The sequence below is a fragment of the Panulirus ornatus genome, chromosome 62, assembly GCF_036320965.1.
Source record: "Panulirus ornatus isolate Po-2019 chromosome 62, ASM3632096v1, whole genome shotgun sequence".
NCBI lineage: Eukaryota > Metazoa > Arthropoda > Malacostraca > Decapoda > Palinuridae > Panulirus > Panulirus ornatus.
Window position 1 is genome coordinate 12,652,530 of NC_092285.1, and position 18,604 is coordinate 12,671,133.

Genomic DNA, 18,604 nt, shown 5'->3' on the forward strand with positions numbered 1-18,604 from the left:
AAAAGAACAGTGTAAGATGCTTATGGAAAGCACATTACATTCTGTTCACACTCAATACTACCTTCACTTAAATGGAAAGAAAGATGTTCAACAAGGTATGAGTAACAATGCCCTAAGCTGGTATATACCTCAAACATCCTAATTTTCTCATCTGAACACACACAAGTAACTCCTGGAAAGGGTTCAAATAAATGAAAAGCAAAAGCATCAAACTGAGTGGAATGTGTAAGGAAGATAGGAGAGAAGCACAGGCTGGAAGAAAGAAGGATAAGGATGGACATTATAACTATATATATATTGGTACATTCCTAACAAACTATGATGAGGTTCACAGAAAACAGGTCTTTGAAGTCTAAAGAGAATCCAGAATGAGGGACCATGACTGGAAACTGATCAGATAATGTGCAGAGGGTTATTAGGAAGCACTTTTTCTGCAATGCATTTATGGACATATGGAACAAGCTAAGTAAAGAGAGAATATGTGAGAAGCACTGAAAATTTAAAAACTCTAAGCAATGAGAGACAATGTGAAAAGCACTGAATCTCTTAAAAATCTAAGTGATTAAAATACATAGATAAGAAGTGGGTGCCTAATAGATAAGATAGATAAGATAGATAGATAGATAAGAAGTGATGGTGCCTAAATGTGTGTGGATGTAACCAAGATGTGAAAAAAGGAGAGATAGGTAGTATGTTTGAGGAAAGGAACCTCGGATGTTTTGGCTCTGAGTGAAACGAAGCTCAAAGGTAAAGGGGAAGAGTGGTTTGGGAATGTCTTGGGAGTAAAGTCAGGGGTTAGTTAGAAGACAAGAGCAAGGGAAGGAGTAGCAATACTCCTGAAACAGGAGTTGTGGGAGTATGTGATAGAATGTAAGAAAGTAAATTCTCGATTAATATGGGTAAAACTGAAAGTTGATGGAGAGAGATGGGTGATTATTGGTGCATATGCACCTGGGCATGAGAAGAAAGATCATGAGAGGCAAGTGTTTTGGGAGCAGCTGAATGAGTGTGTTAGTGGTTTTGATGCACGAGACCGGGTTATAGTGATGGGTGATTTGAATGCAAAGGTGAGTAATGTGGCAGTCGAGGGAATAATTGGTATACATGGGGTGTTCAGTGTTGTAAATGGAAATGGTGAAGAGCTTGTAGATTTATGTGCTGAAAAAGGACTGATGATTGGGAATACCTGGTTTAAAAAGCGAGATATACATAAGTATACTTATGTAAGTAGGAGAGATGGCCAGAGAGCGTTATTGGATTACGTGTTAATTGACAGGCGCGCGAAAGAGAGACTTTTGGATGTTAATGTGCTGAGAGGTGCAACTGGAGGGATGTCTGATCATTATCTTGTGGAGGCTAAGGTGAAGATTTGTATGGGTTTTCAGAAAAGAAGAGTGAATGTTGGGGTGAAGAGGGTGGTGAGAGTAAGTGAGCTTGGGAAGGAGACTTGTGTGAGGAAGTACCGGGAGAGACTGAGTACAGAATGGAAAAAGGTGAGAACAATGGAAGTAAGGGGAGTGGGGGAGGAATGGGATGTATTTAGGGAATCAGTGATGGATTGCGCAAAAGATGCTTGTGGCATGAGAAGAGTGGGAGGTGGGTTGATTAGAAAGGGTAGTGAGTGGTGGGATGAAGAAGTAAGAGTATTAGTGAAAGAGAAGAGAGAGGCATTTGGACGATTTTTGCAGGGAAAAAATGCAATTGAGTGGGAGATGTATAAAAGAAAGCGACAGGAGGTCAAGAGAAAGGTGCAAGAGGTGAAAAAAAGGGCAAATGAGAGTTGGAGTGAGAGAGTATCATTAAATTTTAGGGAGAATAAAAAGATGTTCTGAAAGGAGGTAAATAAAGTGCGTAAGACAAGGGAGCAAATGGGAACTTCAGTGAAGGGCGCAAATGGGGAGGTGATAACAAGTAGTGGTGATGTGAGAAGGAGATGGAGTGAGTATTTTGAAGGTTTGTTGAATGTGTTTGATGATAGAGTGGCAGATATAGGGTGTTTTGGTCGAGGTGGTGTGCAAAGTGAGAGGGTTAGGGACAATGATTTGGTAAACAGAGAAGAGGTAGTAAAAGCTTTGCGGAAGATGAAAGCCAGCAAGGCAGCAGGTTTGGATGGTATTGCAGTGGAATTTATTAAAAAAGGGGGTGACTGTATTGTTGACTGGTTGGTAAGGTTATTTAATGTATGTATGACTCATGGTGAGGTGCCTGAGGATTGGCGGAATGCGTGCATAGTGCCATTGTACAAAGGCAAAGGGGATAAGAGTGAGTGCTCAAATTACAGAGGTATAAGTTTGTTGAGTATTCCTGGTAAATTATATGGGAGGATATTGATTGAGAGGGTGAAGGCATGTACAGAGCATCAGATTGGGGAAGAGCAGTGTGGTTTCAGAAGTGGTAGAGGAGGTGTGGATCAGGTGTTTGCTTTGAAGAATGTATGTGAGAAATACTTAGAAAAGCAAATGGATTTGTATGTAGCATTTATGGATCTGGAGAAGGCATATGATAGAGTTGATAGAGATGCTCTGTGGAAGGTATTAAGAATATATGGTGTGGGAGGCAAGTTGTTAGAAGCAGTGAAAAGTTTTTATCGAGGATGTAAGGCATGTGTACGTGTAGGAAGAGAGGAAAGTGATTGGTTCTCAGTGAATGTAGGTTTGCGGCAGGGGTGTGTGATGTCTCCATGGTTGTTTAATTTGTTTATGGATGGGGTTGTTAGGGAGGTGAATGCAAGAGTTTTGGAAAGAGGGGCAAGTATGAAGTCTGTTGGGGATGAGAGAGCTTGGGAAGTGAGTCAGTTGTTGTTCGCTGATGATACAGTGCTGGTGGCTGATTCATGTGAGAAACTGCAGAAGCTGGTGACTGAGTTTGGTAAAGTGTGTGAAAGAAGAAAGTTAAGAGTAAATGTGAATAAGAGCAAGGTTATTAGGTACAGCAGGGTTGAGGGTCAAGTCAATTGGGAGGTGAGTTTGAATGGAGAAAAACTGGAGGAAGTGAAGTGTTTTAGATATCTGGGAGTGGATCTGGCAGCGGATGGAACCATGAAAGCGGAAGTGGATCATAGGGTGGGGGAGGGGGGCGAAAATTCTGGGAGCCTTGAAGAATGTGTGGAAGTCGAGAACATTATCTCGGAAAGCAAAAATGGGTATGTTTGAAGGAATAGTGGTTCCAACAATGTTGTATGGTTGCGAGGCGTGGGCTATGGATAGAGTTGTGCGCAGGAGGATGGATGTGCTGGAAATGAGATGTTTGAGGACAATGTGTGGTGTGAGGTGGTTTGATCGAGTAAGTAACGTAAGGGTAAGAGAGATGTGTGGAAATAAAAAGAGTGTGGTTGAGAGAGCAGAAGAGGGTGTTTTGAAATGGTTCGGGCACATGGAGAGAATGAGTGAGGAAAGATTGACCAAGAGAATATATGTGTCGGAGGTGGAGGGAACGAGGAGAAGAGGGAGACCAAATTGGAGGTGGAAAGATGGAGTGAAAAAGATTTTGTGTGATCGGGGCCTGAGCATGCAGGAGGGTGAAAGGAGGGCAAGGAATAGAGTGAATTGGAGCGATGTGGTATACCGGGGTTGATGTGCTGTCAGTGGATTGAATCAAGGCATGTGAAGCGTCTGGGGTAAACCATGGAAAGCTGTGTAGGTATGTATATTTTGCGTGTGTGGACGTATGTATATACATGTGTATGGGGGTGGGTTGGGCCATTTCTTTTGTCTGTTTCCTTGCGCTACCTCACAAACGCGGGAGACAGCGAAAAAAAAAAAAAAAAAAAAAAAAAAAAAAAAAAAAAAAGGTGGGACCCCATGAGTGTAAACCTCCCTTCCCATATACACAAATAAGGAATGACAAATGGGTACTAACAATCATCTACCATCACCTCAAACCCATCACACATCTTTCACCACCACAACCATAGCACTCATCCCCATTATCAGCTGATGTGTTTACACCCCTCAATCTTGGTGGAGGCTCCTGCAGCTACCAGAAACTCAGAGCACCAGGAAGGAAAGGACACAATCTATCTATCTATCTATATGTTAATAGCAAATCTTACTGCCAAAGATGTATGATAACATTAGTTCCACGCATGCAGAGGGTGTATTCTACAGATTATGAGTCCCTAGAAATAATCTAGATTCATCTATCAAGGGATAACACTTTGCGTGCAACCCTCTACCCTCTCATGTCTTTCCCAAATTCTAAGACTTGGCACATCTAAAAAAGACAACTTTTTCACTTCATCCAAAATTCATAAATGCTTTCCTTAGTCTCTTCTTTTTCCCTTGTATTAACTTCTCTATATTTCAATTAATGCCCAGCTTTGATGTGGACTTTTTTCTGTGACTGGAGCCTCCAACATAAAAAAAAAAAACAGATAAAAGAATCTAACCAATGGCTTGCATCCCAGTCACATATAAACAGCAATAACACTTGAGCATCAAGATGAAAATATTTCTAGGTCAGAAAATGTTTCAAGTTTGCCCTACATGCAGAGGGTCAGCCATATCTAGAGTACTGAGCAAGACTGTTCTATCATGCACAACAAGCTTATTTGTGCTACATTCAATGAAACAAGAATAAACTACCTTGCCCGTTGCTCCTCTCTGTACGAATGGCTGGGCACAGAAAATGGGAAGAAAGGTCAGGCAAAGGGAGCCTTGAGCGCTGGCTTGAGGATGACATGGCTAGATTAAAACTTTATAATTGATATGCACAATAAAACTTTGTAAAATATGAATGCACAAGACCAAAGCATATATTCATATAATATTAAAACTATGCCACACACTGGATGTTGGGTAAAGCATGCACAGCATGATGCAACGATAGTTCCCTTGCCATCAGTCTCATTCTAAGGGATTCCTAACCACACTCACTTGCTACACTCTTAACAACAATGACCCCTTATACCACACAAGGAAGATTTACATACCTTGTACCTCAAATGCCATATGTTCAATGCATTTACCCCTATTAACTCCTTGAGCACAACAGTATAACTCTTAGGCATGACAGTTCTACCTTTGGTTATGACAGTATGAGCTATGACCAAACCATTACGGTCATTTCAAATATGAAGCCATCATAACCAAGGGTCATACCCTCATTCTCAAGGGTTGTATAGTCATGTTCAGAAAGTTAATCAATCAATGACTTGAACCAGAAGTCAACCTGTCAGACTCACAAAAGAAATATCTTGGTAAGTATCTTCCACGTATTGATAATGAAGTTATAAGAATAGACAATCATGTGCAGAGTAATCACACAAATAAGGAAAGAATAAAAATAAAGAACAGCTCATTAAGAAACTGCAACAGCATTTGCAAGAAAAAGGTCAGAGAGAGAGAGAGAGAGAAAAAAAAAGCAGCGACATAAAAAAGAATCACTAGTTTTAACACCATCAGTTAAGAAAATACATTATAAAATTCCTGTGTCTAGATATCTGAATTACAATATAAAGTAAAGAACTCTCAGTCCAAAATCACCATCATTTAGTTAACATCACAAGAGTTATCTCAACTAAGATCTTTCTTGACTGAGCTGCTAATATATTTCAAATTGTAATTTCCCACATCATATTACCATTAAAAAATGCTCCTCTTTTACATAATCAATAAATGTTTAAAGAAACAGGTTTTTGTTCAATAACTTACAGCATAATATCATTACCAAAATATCAGTTCCCTACTAACTAATAATTGTTAGGTGTATCACATTAGAAAAAGTCCAAACACACTAAATATCATCAAATCAAACTCTCAATACTTTCCAGTAAAATATATAATATGACTATATCTACCCTTACCATAATGTAAGAAAAGGTAAGATAAACAAGAGTTATCACAGAATACATTAGTAAAGCCATAGCGGCAAGAACCAAGATAAAAAGCAGCAGGGTAGTGGCAGGTAAGGAGGGGCGGGCAGTAACAGCCAGCACGCCTTCTGCCACCAACACAACAAATGATGTTTTAGTCGACTATTAGCTGTGAACTCTTAACTATGCTACTACCTTGTGCTCACACTCTCTAAAGTTAACTTACCCACCATTATATATTGTAGTTCTATGAACGTATATATGCACTATATATGCACAGATGTACATAGTGTCATAGAACCCTAAAACCCTTTTTAATGGGTTCTTGCAGCTCCAAGGCAGTACTCAAGGAAAGAGCAAGGAAAAATGGACCCTCTGTAGAGAGAAGGTCCCCAACAAGACTGCACTCTTTCTGTCTACTGAATGACAAGAGCCTTGCCAAAGAAATTCATACTCATGGTGTAACCACTTGAAGATGGGATTTGATAATATATATATATATATATATGCATATGCACCTGGGCATGAGAAGAAAGATCATGAGAGGCAAGTGTTTTGGGAGCAGCTGAATGAGTGTGTTAGTGGTTTTGATGCACGAGACCGGGTTATAGTGATGGGTGATTTGAATGCAAAGGTGAGTAATGTGGCAGTCGAGGGAATAATTGGTATACATGGGGTGTTCAGTGTTGTAAATGGAAATGGTGAAGAGCTTGTAGATTTTTGTGCTGAAAAAGGACTGATGATTGGGAATACCTGGTTATATACATAAGTATACTTCTGTAAGTAGGAGAGATGGCCAGAGAGCGTTATTGGATTACGTGTTAATTGACAGGCGTGCGAAAGAGAGACTTTTGGATGTTAATGTGCTGAGAGGTGCAACTGGAGGGATGTCTGATCATTATCTTGTGGAGGCTAAGGTGAAGATTTGTAAGGGTTTTCAGAAAAGAAGAGTGAATGTTGGGGTGAAGAGGGTGGTGAGAGTAAGTGAGCTTGGGAAGGAGACCTGTGTGAGGAAGTACCAGGAGAGACTGAGTACAGAATGGAAAAAGGTGAGAACAATGGAAGTAAGGGGAGTGGAGGAGGAATGGGATGTATTTAGGGAATCAGTGATGGATTGCGCAAAAGATGCTTGTGGCATGAGAAGAGTGGGAGGTGGGTTGATTAGAAAGGGTAGTGAGTGGTGGGATGAGGAAGTAAGAGTATTAGTGAAAGAGAAGAGAGAGGCATTTGGACGATTTTTGCAGGGAAAAAATGCAATTGAGTGGGAGATGTATAAAAGAAAGAGACAGGAGGTCAAGAGAAAGGTGCAAGAGGTGAAAAAAAGGGCAAATGAGAGTTGGGGTGAGAGAGTATCATTAAATTTTAGGGAGAATAAAAAGATGTTCTGGAAGGAGGTAAATAAAGTGCGTAAGACAAGGGAGCAAATGGGAACTTCAGTGAAGGGCACAAATGGGGAGGTGATAACAAGTAGTGGTGATGTGAGAAGGAGATGGAGTGAGTATTTTGAAGGTTTGTTGAATGTGTTTGATGATAGAGTGGCAGATATAGGGTGTTTTGGTCGAGGTGGTGTGCAAAGTGAGAGGGTTAGGGAAAATGGTTTGGTAAACAGAGAAGAGGTAGTGAAAGCTTTGTGGAAGATGAAAGCCGGCAAGGCAGCAGGTTTGGATGGTATTGCAGTGGAATTTATTAAAAAAGGGGGTGACTGTATTGTTGACTGGTTGGTAAGGTTATTTAATGTATGTATGACTCATGGTGAGGTGCCTGAGGATTGGCGGAATGCGTGCATATATATATATATATATATATATATATATATATATATATATATATATATATATATATATATATATATATCTTTCTTTTTCTTTCATACTATTCGCCATTTCCCGCATTTGCGAGGTAGCATTGAGAACAGAGGACTGGGCCCTTGAGGGAATATACTCACCTGGGCCCCTTCTCTGTTCCCTCTTTTGAAAAAAAAAAAAAAAAAAAAAAAAAAAAAAAGTGAGAGGGGAGGATTTCCAGCCCCCCGCTCCCTCCCCTTTTAGTCGCCTTCTACGACACGCAGGGAATACGTGGGAAGTATTCTTTCTCCCCTATCCCCAAGGAATATATATATATATATATATATATATATATATATATATATATATATATATATATTTGCTTTGTCGCTGTCTCCCACTTTTGTGAGATAGCGCAAGGAAACAGACAAAAGAAATGGCCCAACCCACCCCCATACACATGTATATACATACGTCCACACACGCAAATATACATACCTACACAGCTTTCCATGGTTTACCCCAGACGCTTCACATGCCCTGATTCAATCCACTGACAGCACGTCAACCCCGGTATACCACATCGATCCAATTCACTCTATTCCTTGCCCTCCTTTCACCCTCCTGCATGTTCAGGCCCTGATCACACAAAATCTTTTTCACTCCATCTTTCCACCTCCAATTTGGTCTCCCACTTCTCCTCGTTCCCTCCACCTCCGACACATATATCCTCTTGGTCAATCTTTCCTCACTCATTCTCTCCATGTGCCCAAACCATTTCAAAACACCCTCTTCTGCTCTCTCAACCACGCTCTTTTTATTTCCACACATCTCTCTTACCCTTACGTTACTCGATCAAACCACCTCACACCACACATTGTCCTCAAACATCTCATTTCCAGCACATTCATCCTCCTGCGCACAACTCTATCCATAGCCCACGCCTCGCAACCATACAACATTGTTGGAACCACTATTCCTTCAAACATACCCATTTTTGCTTTCCGAGATAATGTTCTCGACTTCCACACATTCTTCAAGGCTCCCAGAATTTTCGCCCCCTCCCCCACCCTATGATCCACTTCCGCTTCCATGGTTCCATCCGCTGCCAGATCCACTCCCAGATATCTAAAACACTTTACTTCCTCCAGTTTTTCTCCATTCAAACTTACCTCCCAATTGACTTGACCCTCAACCCTACTGTACCTAATTACCTTGCTCTTATTCACATTTACTCTTAACTTTCTTCTTTCACACTACCAAACTCAGTCACCAGCTTCTGCAGTTTCTCACATGAATCAGCCACCAGCGCTGTATCATCAGCGAACAACAACTGACTCACTTCCCAAGCTCTCTCATCCACAAGAGACTTCATACTTGCACCTCTTTCCAAAACTCTTGCATTCACCTCCCTAACAACCCCATCCATAAACAAATTAAACAGCCATGGAGACATCACACACCCCTCCCGCAAACCTACATTCACTGAGAACCAATCACTTTCCTCTCTTCCTACACGTACACATGCCTTACATCCTAGATAAAAACTTTTCACTGCTTCTAACAACTTGCCTCCCACCCCATATATTCTTAATACCTTCCACAGAGCATCTCTATTAACTCTATCATATGCCTTCTCCAGATCCATAAATGCTACATACAAATCCATTTGCTTTTCTAAGTATTTCTCACATACATTCTTCAAAGCAAACACCTGATCCACACATCCTCTACCACTTCTGAAACCACGCTGCTCTTCCCCAATCTGATGCTCTGTACATGCCTTCACCCTCTCAATCAATACCCTCCCATATAATTTACCAGGAATACTCAACAAACTTATACCTCTGTAATTTGAGGTCACTCTTATCCCCTTTGCCTTTGTACAATGGCACTATGCAAGCATTCCACCAATCCTCAGGCACCTCACCATGAGTCATACATACATTAAATAACCTTACCAACCAGTCAATAATACAGTCACCCCCTTTTTTAATAAATTCCACTGCAATACCATCCAAACCTGCTGCCTTGCCGGCTTTCATCTTCCGCAAAGCTTTTACTACCTCTTCTCTCTTTACCAAATCATTTTCCCTAACCCTCTCACTTTGCACACCACCTCGACCAAAACACCCTATATCTGCCACTCTATCATCAAACACATTCAACAAACCTTCAAAATACTCACTCCATCTCCTTCTCACATCACCACTACTTGTTATCACCTCCCCATTTGCGCCCTTCACTGAAGTTCCCATTTGCTCCCTTGTCTTACGCACTTTATTTACCTCCTTCCAGAACATCTTTTTATTCTCCCTAAAATTTAATGATACTCTCTCACCCCAACTCTCATTTGCCCTCTTCTTCACCTCTTGCACCTTTCTCTTGACCTCCTGTCTCTTTCTTTTATACATCTCCCACTCAATTGCATTTTTTCCCTGCAAAAATCGTCCAAATGCCTCTCTCTTCTCTTTCACTAATAATCTTACTTCTACATCCCACCACTCACTACCCTTTCTAATCAACCCACCTCCCACGCTTCTCATGCCACAAGCATCTTTTGCGCAATCCATCACTGATTCCCTAAATACATCCCATTCCTCCCCCACTCCCCTTACTTCCATTGTTCTCACCTTTTTCCATTCTGTACTCAGTCTCTCCTGGTACTTCCTCACAAAAGTCTCCTTCCCAAGCTCACTTACTCTCACCACCCTCTTCACCCCAACATTCACTCTTCTTTTCTGAAAACCCATACAAATCTTCACCTTAGCCTCCACAAGATAATGATCAGACATCCCTCCAGTTGCACCTCTCAGCACATTAACATCCAAATGTCTCACTTTCGCGCGCCAGTCAATTAACATGTAATCCAATAATGCTCTCTGGCCATCACTCCTACTTACATACGTATACTTATGTATATCTCGCTTTTTAAACCAGGTATTCCCAATCACCAGTCCTTTTTCAGCACATAAATCTACAAGCTCTTCACCATTTCCATTTATGTATATATATATATACATACAGTGTATCATCATCCATTCACAAAGGCAAGTAAGTCTTGTTGAAGAACTTAAAGTCACTCCAAAGGAATTCATCACTTCCCTGCTACAGGAGGTACCACTGCCTTGGAGCTGTAGGAGTCCCTGGAAAAAGGGGCCTGGAGTAAAATCAGGACCCTCTCATGAAAGAGGTCATGGGGCAATCATACATATATACATACACACACAAAACAAAATAAGGTACTGAAGAGGTCAATATGAAGTTGTTTCTGAGGCTCAGCTATGGATGGTTCTTTTCATACATAAGATAGCATGATAGGATGTGTGCAAATGAGGCCATTCTTCATTTGTTCCAGATGCTACTTCTCAAAGGTGGGAAAAGCATGTAAAAAAAATTAAATAAAAGAAAAAACATATAGTTTGCATTCAATAGTCTGTCCAGATCTCTGGGGCCTTTATGTGGACAACAAAATGGTTAGTACTTTAAAGTGACGGTGACTGCGGAGAGTGTGAGCATTGCTGTAGTGCTTCTGGGAGGCTGAGGGATGCACACCAAGCACATCACTCACCTCATACACAGCAGTTAACAAAATGAACACTGTCATCACCAGCAAAATGTACCATCATCCTATACTTTCATAATCTTATGAGTGATAATATCTCTTAGTTTGATTTTCATTCTTCAAGTTACAGATCATTATGGGATGCCATTAAATCATCCCAAGGAGAACAGAGACATTAGTTTTGACTGATAAACCAAGTAACAGGAGTGCGGGTAATTAGCCAGTGATCCATGAGTAAGCCAAACAAGCACCAGAATGGTTAATTCATTTGACATCATTCTTTACCTTCTTGCGAGGAGCAAGTGGTCGACGAGGCAGCGACCGCTGCCAAGGGAGGTGTGGTTAGTTAGATACACCAGACCCACACCTGTGACTAACTTACCCATGATAAGCCAACAACTGGGACTGGCTTACCCATGGACTGCCCACACCTAGGACCTACATAACAATGATCAACCCATCCCTGGGGCTATTGTACCCATGACCTGCCTTCATATGGGAACTAACATACCCATGATCTGCTCACACCTTTGCCCCGTACACAACTGGGACTGACATGCCCAAGACCTACCCACTCTTGAAACTAACTTGGTCCTGACCTGTCCCAACCTAGAGGAGACCCACTCACAGTGCCTATATCTGAGACTAACTTACCCATACCCTGCCTGCCCACACCTGGCATTAACTTACCCATGATTTGCGCACACCAACTTACTCATGATCTACTACAAGTGGGACTAATATTACTCATGATGCGTCCACACCTAAAAAAACTTATCCATGACCTTCCCACACTTGGATTTATTTACCCATCACCTACCCACACCTAACAAATTTACCCATGAACAGCCTATACCTGATAATATCCTACCCATGACCTGCCCACACCTAGGATGAACTTACTCAATGCCTACCCACTACTGGGTTACCTTAACCGTGACCCACCCGCACCTGGGTCTAATTTAACCACAATCTGCCCAAACCATGATCCACACACAGTTAAGTCTAACTTACCCTAACTTGCCCACATTGGGACTGTCTTAATCAAGACCTGCCCAAATGCAAAACCCCAACCCAGAGCCATGACCCCTTCATACAGTCACAACCCCTGCTCACAGCCATGACCCTCACCCACAGCCATGACCTATGCCCATAGCCATAACCCCTGCTCACAGCTATGACCCTTACCCACAGCCATAACCTCTGCACACCCATATCCCCTACCCACAGCCATAACCTCTGGTCAGAGACACATCCCCTGCTAACATTACTAATTCACCCCACCCCTCAATCAAATTACCTACACCCATGCCCAGACAATCACACTTCTGTCAACAGATCATATATATATATATATATATATATATATATATATATATATATATATATTTTTTTTTGCTTTGTCGCTGTCTCCCGCGTTTGCGAGGTAGCGCAAGGAAACAGACGAAAGAAATGGCCCAACCCACCCCCATACACATGTATATACATACGTCCACACACGCAAATATACATACCTACACAGCTTTCCATGGTTTACCCCAGACGCTTCACATGCCTTGATTCAATCCACTGACAGCACGTCAACCCCGGTATACCACATCGCTCCAATTCACTCTATTCCTTGCCCTCCTTTCACCCTCCTGCATGTTCAGGCCCCGATCACACAAAATCTTTTTCACTCCATCTTTCCACCTCCAATTTGGTCTCCCTCTTCTCCTCGTTCCCTCCACCTCCGACATATATATCCTCTTGGTCAATCTTTCCTCACTCATTCTCTCCATGTGCCCAAACCATTTCAAAACACCCTCTTCTGCTCTCTCAACCACGCTCTTTTTATTTCCACACATCTCTCTTACCCTTACGTTACTTACTCGATCAAACCACCTCACACCACACATTGTCCTCAAACATCTCATTTCCAGCACATCCATCCTCCTGCGCACAACTCTATCCATAGCCCACGCCTCGCAACCATACAACATTGTTGGAACCACTATTCCTTCAAACATACCCATTTTTGCTTTCCGAGATAATGTTCTCGACTTCCACACATTCTTCAAGGCTCCCAGAATTTTCGCCCCCTCCCCCACCCTATGATCCACTTCCACTTCCATGGTTCCATCCGCTGCCAGATCCACTCCCAGATATCTAAAACACTTCACTTCCTCCAGTTTTTCTCCATTCAAACTCACCTCCCAATTGACTTGACCCTCAACCCTACTGTACCTAATAACCTTGCTCTTATTCACATTTACTCTTAACTTATATATATATATATATATATATATATATATATATATATATATATATATATATGAGAGGCATAACCCATGCCTCAAACCCTATCTAACATACAGCCATAGTACACAAGGCTGGCTCTTCCCTGAATTCGTCCACATAAATTGTCAGCATAAATCAGGAGGACAAGTACATGCCAACGCTAACAAGCTTAACCCATTCCCAACAGCCATCTACCTTCAAGAATAGATTCAAAATTACTATATAGTCTTAAGACCTACAAAGGTTATCTAATACACTAACGTTATAAAATCGAATCAGTGATAAAAATAACTTGAAAGGTACTAATAATGGAATAATTCAAGAAAAAATATTAGTGTTTATTGAGAGAAAACCTATGTTCCTGTAGTAAAGGTATTATACATGACACATGGCAACAGAGCCAACAGTCGGAAACGGTACATGACGGTACATCCGACAGCCAACACACAGGGACGGTACATCCAGCAGTTAACAGTCAAGGATGGCACATCCACTACATCTAACAATCGAGGACGGTACATCAACAGTTAACAGTCAAGGATGGTACATCCACTACATCTAACAATCGATGACGGTACATGACGGTACATCAGACAGTTAAGAGTCAGGGACGGTGCATGATGGTACATCTAACACAACCAACACTCTGGGACGGTACATGACGGTAAATCGAACGCACTAACACTGGGAAACGGCAGATAACGGTACACCAAACACTTGGGGATGGTGCATGATGGTACAACCAACACTAAGGGATAAAATATGATGGTAAGTCCAACAAAGCAACAGCTGGGAGTGGTACAGACACAGACACATAATGTCCTCACACAAACACAGACGCACAGGTCACGAACAACAAGAAGCTGTAAGGACAATGAGCACCAATGATACGCTGTGAAACAGCCGGTGATCCGAGATGATTGTTTTTAGCTGGTAACGACCCTAGTCCCCTCCCCTGCCCCCTAGCGTCCCATCCGTAAGTGACAGTGTCTCACTACCTCACGACCCTTGTCCCCTCCCCTGCCTCCTAGCATCCCCACCGCAAGTGACAGTGTCTAACTCACGACCCTTGTCCCCTCCACTGCCCCCTAGCGTCTTGTCCGCAAGCGACAGTGTCTCACTATCTCATGACCCTTGTCTCCTCCACTGCCCCCTAGCGTCCCGTCCGCAAGTGACAGTGTCTCACTACCTCACGACCCTTGTTCCCTCCCCTGCCCCCTAGCGTCCCCTCCGCAAGTGACAGTGTCTAACTCACGACCTTTGTCCCTTCCCCTGCCCCATCTTTCCTGGACCCTCCAGACAATATAGCTGCGGCGTCCCAGAAGACTCCCAGTCCACCCTCAACAAAAGCCAACAGAGGATACACAACTACAGCTTAGTGCAGCTTCAAAAATCACATGGCGATGGTTTTTTGAGGTACTTTCCTCTACCCCGACATAACTTGGTCTACTGAGAGAGAGAGAGAGAGAGACTGTCCTGGCCGTTCAGTTTCCTCCTTTTGTTCTGCCGTGACGGGCTGAAGGTGGTGTCAGCCCGTCACGATACTACCGTAGCATGCAGTGTGTCATCAAGGGCTGTCTGTCCCTTCCTCATTTTGACAGGTGGCCGGGACCAGTCTGACATCATCACTGCTCAGGCAAATGTTGTCCCTCTTGCGTTCACTGAGGCCAAGCCATCATTTCTGGCTTCCCTGATATGAAAGCATTTTCCTCCCGATATTATTCTACCGTGGTTTCAGCTACCCAGTTTCTGTAACTGAAGCAGTGACACCAGTTTCCACGGCAAACTTTGTGTCCCAGTGTAGTGTCAGTACAGTATACGGGTGTCAGTCTGTATACTGATGCCGTCATCAACTACAAACCATGATCAGCTGTGGTTTTACATCAGTATCCCTGGCACTACTCCAATGACTGCTTACCATCGAAGAGTTACGGTAGAGCCATCATGATTCTCATGTCACGCAAATTGTATGTTATGACAGTGTTCACAGCATGCGAGTTTTTACAGTGTTCCCATTCATCAAAGGCTTGGCAAAATGTGTGTGTGTGTGTGTGTGTGTGTCACATCAAGGCATCTGTCGTCCACATCCAGTATTATGTTATGGTGGTGATGGAGGCTGATGGAAAAGGGAATATCATGTTCCCAACCTTCCCTGGCTTGTCAACATTCACATTACACAACGATGTTGAAGATTACATTCAGATCTTGGCCTCCTACCGACTTTACATGGGCCGTGTGCCTGGTCTCCAGTGCGCCATGTTATGACCCACAGTAGTGGCCACCACTGGGATAAGTGTGCCGTGTTCTGATCCACAGATAATAATGCTAATGAGGATCTGGTCACTGGGAGACGTCCATACCATCCAATCAGGTGGGCCAATAATAACAAGCCTCCTTATACCCATACAATCCACAACTCACAATATTTACATGACATTCCCTGCCGAACAGCTCTGCTCACCCGTGTCGACGCCCTTCCACACCCATCTATCACTAAGGCACACCCACTTTTTAAGACTACACCCTCACCAGTGTTTGACCAATAATGTCTACTCGCAGGACCAAGTGTTCGTGGAGCTCCTAGGCTCACACGCAGGCCAAGACTGCCAGTACATCTAAAGCACAGGTGGATAATTTCTGTAATGATATTAATCATCCGTCAATAAGGTCAATGAAAGTGCATGAAATTTCTTTGCATGTCTCAAGAGTTGCTGGACTGCTTCTTCCCCCGTGATGCGGCTGGTACAATCAAATAAGAATGTGGTTCCCATTCATCCACTCTCGTAATAATGCTTTCCCAAGTCCTGTTCTCTAAGTATTCCTTCTGAGGTACTGTCGCCTCTCCTGATATGCTGGAGGGAGTGGTGGGTTGGGGTGGAGGCTGTCTGATTGACTATCTTTGTCTCGAGTCTACAAAGATTAGGAATTTAGGTTACTATTATTGTCCTCCTCCAGCTGATACTCTCGTCAGATACCACCAGGTGTATTCCTCTGCTGATCTCCCAGGTACTGCCTTCAGGTCCACACAAGGGAGAGGGAGCCAGGCTTTTCAGCTGTGGCTGGACACCTGTTTGCCCACACTTCATCTGGCTAACTCCCGCCTGGTCATCCTCTGTTCCCTGTGTATATAGCCTCCACCTCCTCCTGGTCCAGCTCTGTTATACCTGAAGCAGAAGCTCCTCTGTGAGAGCCTTGCTGCACGGGAGGCCATCAAAAGCACGACGGTCAGGTTCAAAGATCAGGTCGCCTTATCAAGGGTGGCACCATCGTGCAGTGAGGGAGTTTAAGAATGCCATTTAACCTTCCTTGTTAGTTACCTACAATTACAACCATGGGGGACATGTTACTAATAACATAACAAAATGATTAATAATAACTCCATGACAACCGCAGCAGCCCACCACCACCAGCACACCTGTGGCTTGTTCAACTTTACCCATAACTCTTGTCATTTTTTCACGGACGTCTGATGATGGTCATAATGACGATGATGATGAAGGTGTTGGAGGATGGAAGACGACGACCAACATATGGGAAGTCTACCATACTACAACACAACATGAGGGGGGCCACACCTGAACACAACATGAGGGACAGACCAAATCTACACAACATGAGGGACAGACTACATCTCCTACATAACATGAGGGACAGACCACATCTCCTACATAACATGAGGGATAGACCACATCACAATATGAAGGACAGACCACATCTCCAACATAACATGAGGGACAGACCATATCTCCTACATAACATGAGGGACAGACCACATATCCTACATAAACATGAGGGACAGACCATATCTCCTACATAACATGTGGAACAGACCATATTTCCAACATAGCATGTGGGACAGACCACATATCCTACATAACATGAGGGACAGACACACCTCAACACTCGCCACACAACAACATTCATGTGTCCCTGAATGTGGCATCTCTGAATGCCAATAAATCTACTTTACTAAAACAGGAACTCAAGTTTGTTTACTTTGATCAACTCTCATATATCAAATTGTCCCATGACTCTAAAATTGTCTTTACATCAAATCTTACAAAAGTAACACTAAAAGTAAAAAATGTGTGCATCTTCCAAGTATACAATCTTCTATGGTGCCGAACATAAGCCTTACACCTAACGTAGCAGAAAGTTTTAGTTGTCAAAAATAAGGTAGCAAAAACACTTACACTGGCTCGATCCACTTCATCCTCTCCTTTCCCTGAAAAGAAAACAGAAAGGTAAATACATTCCCACAAGAAACAAACTTTTTGTTCGTAAATTAATATCAGAACCTTCATACACATAGGATTAAGTACTTTGTGGCTGCAGCACAGTAATACAGCCTACCCGAGATAGGGGAGAGAAGTAGTGGTGCTTCTACTGACACCAACTTATATCGACAGACTGGATACACACACACACACACACACACACACACACCTGTTCGCCGGACACTATACAAACACCATCCATCCTGCCTCAACAATGTACACGTGCATATACACAGTTAGCCTCGCTTCGATATTCATCTATTTCATGTTTTCTTACCTTTTAAGCACACTGGATAAGCCGATTTATCATATAAAACATCTGTATGGAGTCCAGATATTAAGATTACGTACGTAAAGTTGAAGTATTCACTTCTAACAGAGATAATTTCCATAATAATGCTAAAACAAAAACATGACAATGAACAATTCTCTACACGTTAACACCAACATGAACAAACCTCATAAAGCGTACACAGGCCTTCAAAATCCGAAACTGTACACAAAACTTCAAAATCAGAATTAATCATAAAGGAATATATATATCTAAATAGTCTTCGAGCCAAGGGGGTTGGGCAAAAGGCGGCCCTCCAGCTGAAAAGATATAAACCTTTGCCGCAAGATGTGTGGGGAAGAAGAGATCGGTTCAAAGCCGTCATCTTTGGCCAGTCGAGTGATTATCAAAGACAAAGGAGACGTAGCCACGCAAGGGTCTGTAGCAGATATAATACTTGTATGTCTACAGCAGCAGCCCATGGAAGGACAACTAACATTTACGAAATTCCATGCGTTCCTGTTCTTTGTTGTGGACGGCATGCGGCCAACTCCCAGATGTATCAAATTGCCTCCAGAGTGAAATGAACCGCCCATCCCCAATATATGAGTTAGG

The 18,604-nt window shown here is 42.6% G+C and overlaps 1 protein-coding gene across 14 annotated transcripts in view; it reads right to left on the bottom strand.

Annotated features, from left to right (window-relative positions):
* Window positions 1-18,604, bottom strand: part of chb (chromosome bows) — a 238,667-nt gene that overhangs the window by 75,541 nt on the left and 144,522 nt on the right. For 9 of the 14 annotated variants that reach the window (XM_071656219.1, XM_071656210.1, XM_071656222.1 and 6 more), the window contains 2 exons: window positions 17,635-17,666; window positions 11,447-11,485 (listed from right to left, as the gene is read on the bottom strand). In XM_071656219.1, the coding sequence (XP_071512320.1) occupies window positions 11,447-11,485; window positions 17,635-17,666 (71 nt within the window). The remainder of the gene's footprint in view (window positions 1-11,446; window positions 11,486-17,634; window positions 17,667-18,604) is intronic. The other 5 variants (XM_071656220.1, XM_071656217.1, XM_071656214.1 and 2 more) reach the window with 1 other exon arrangement.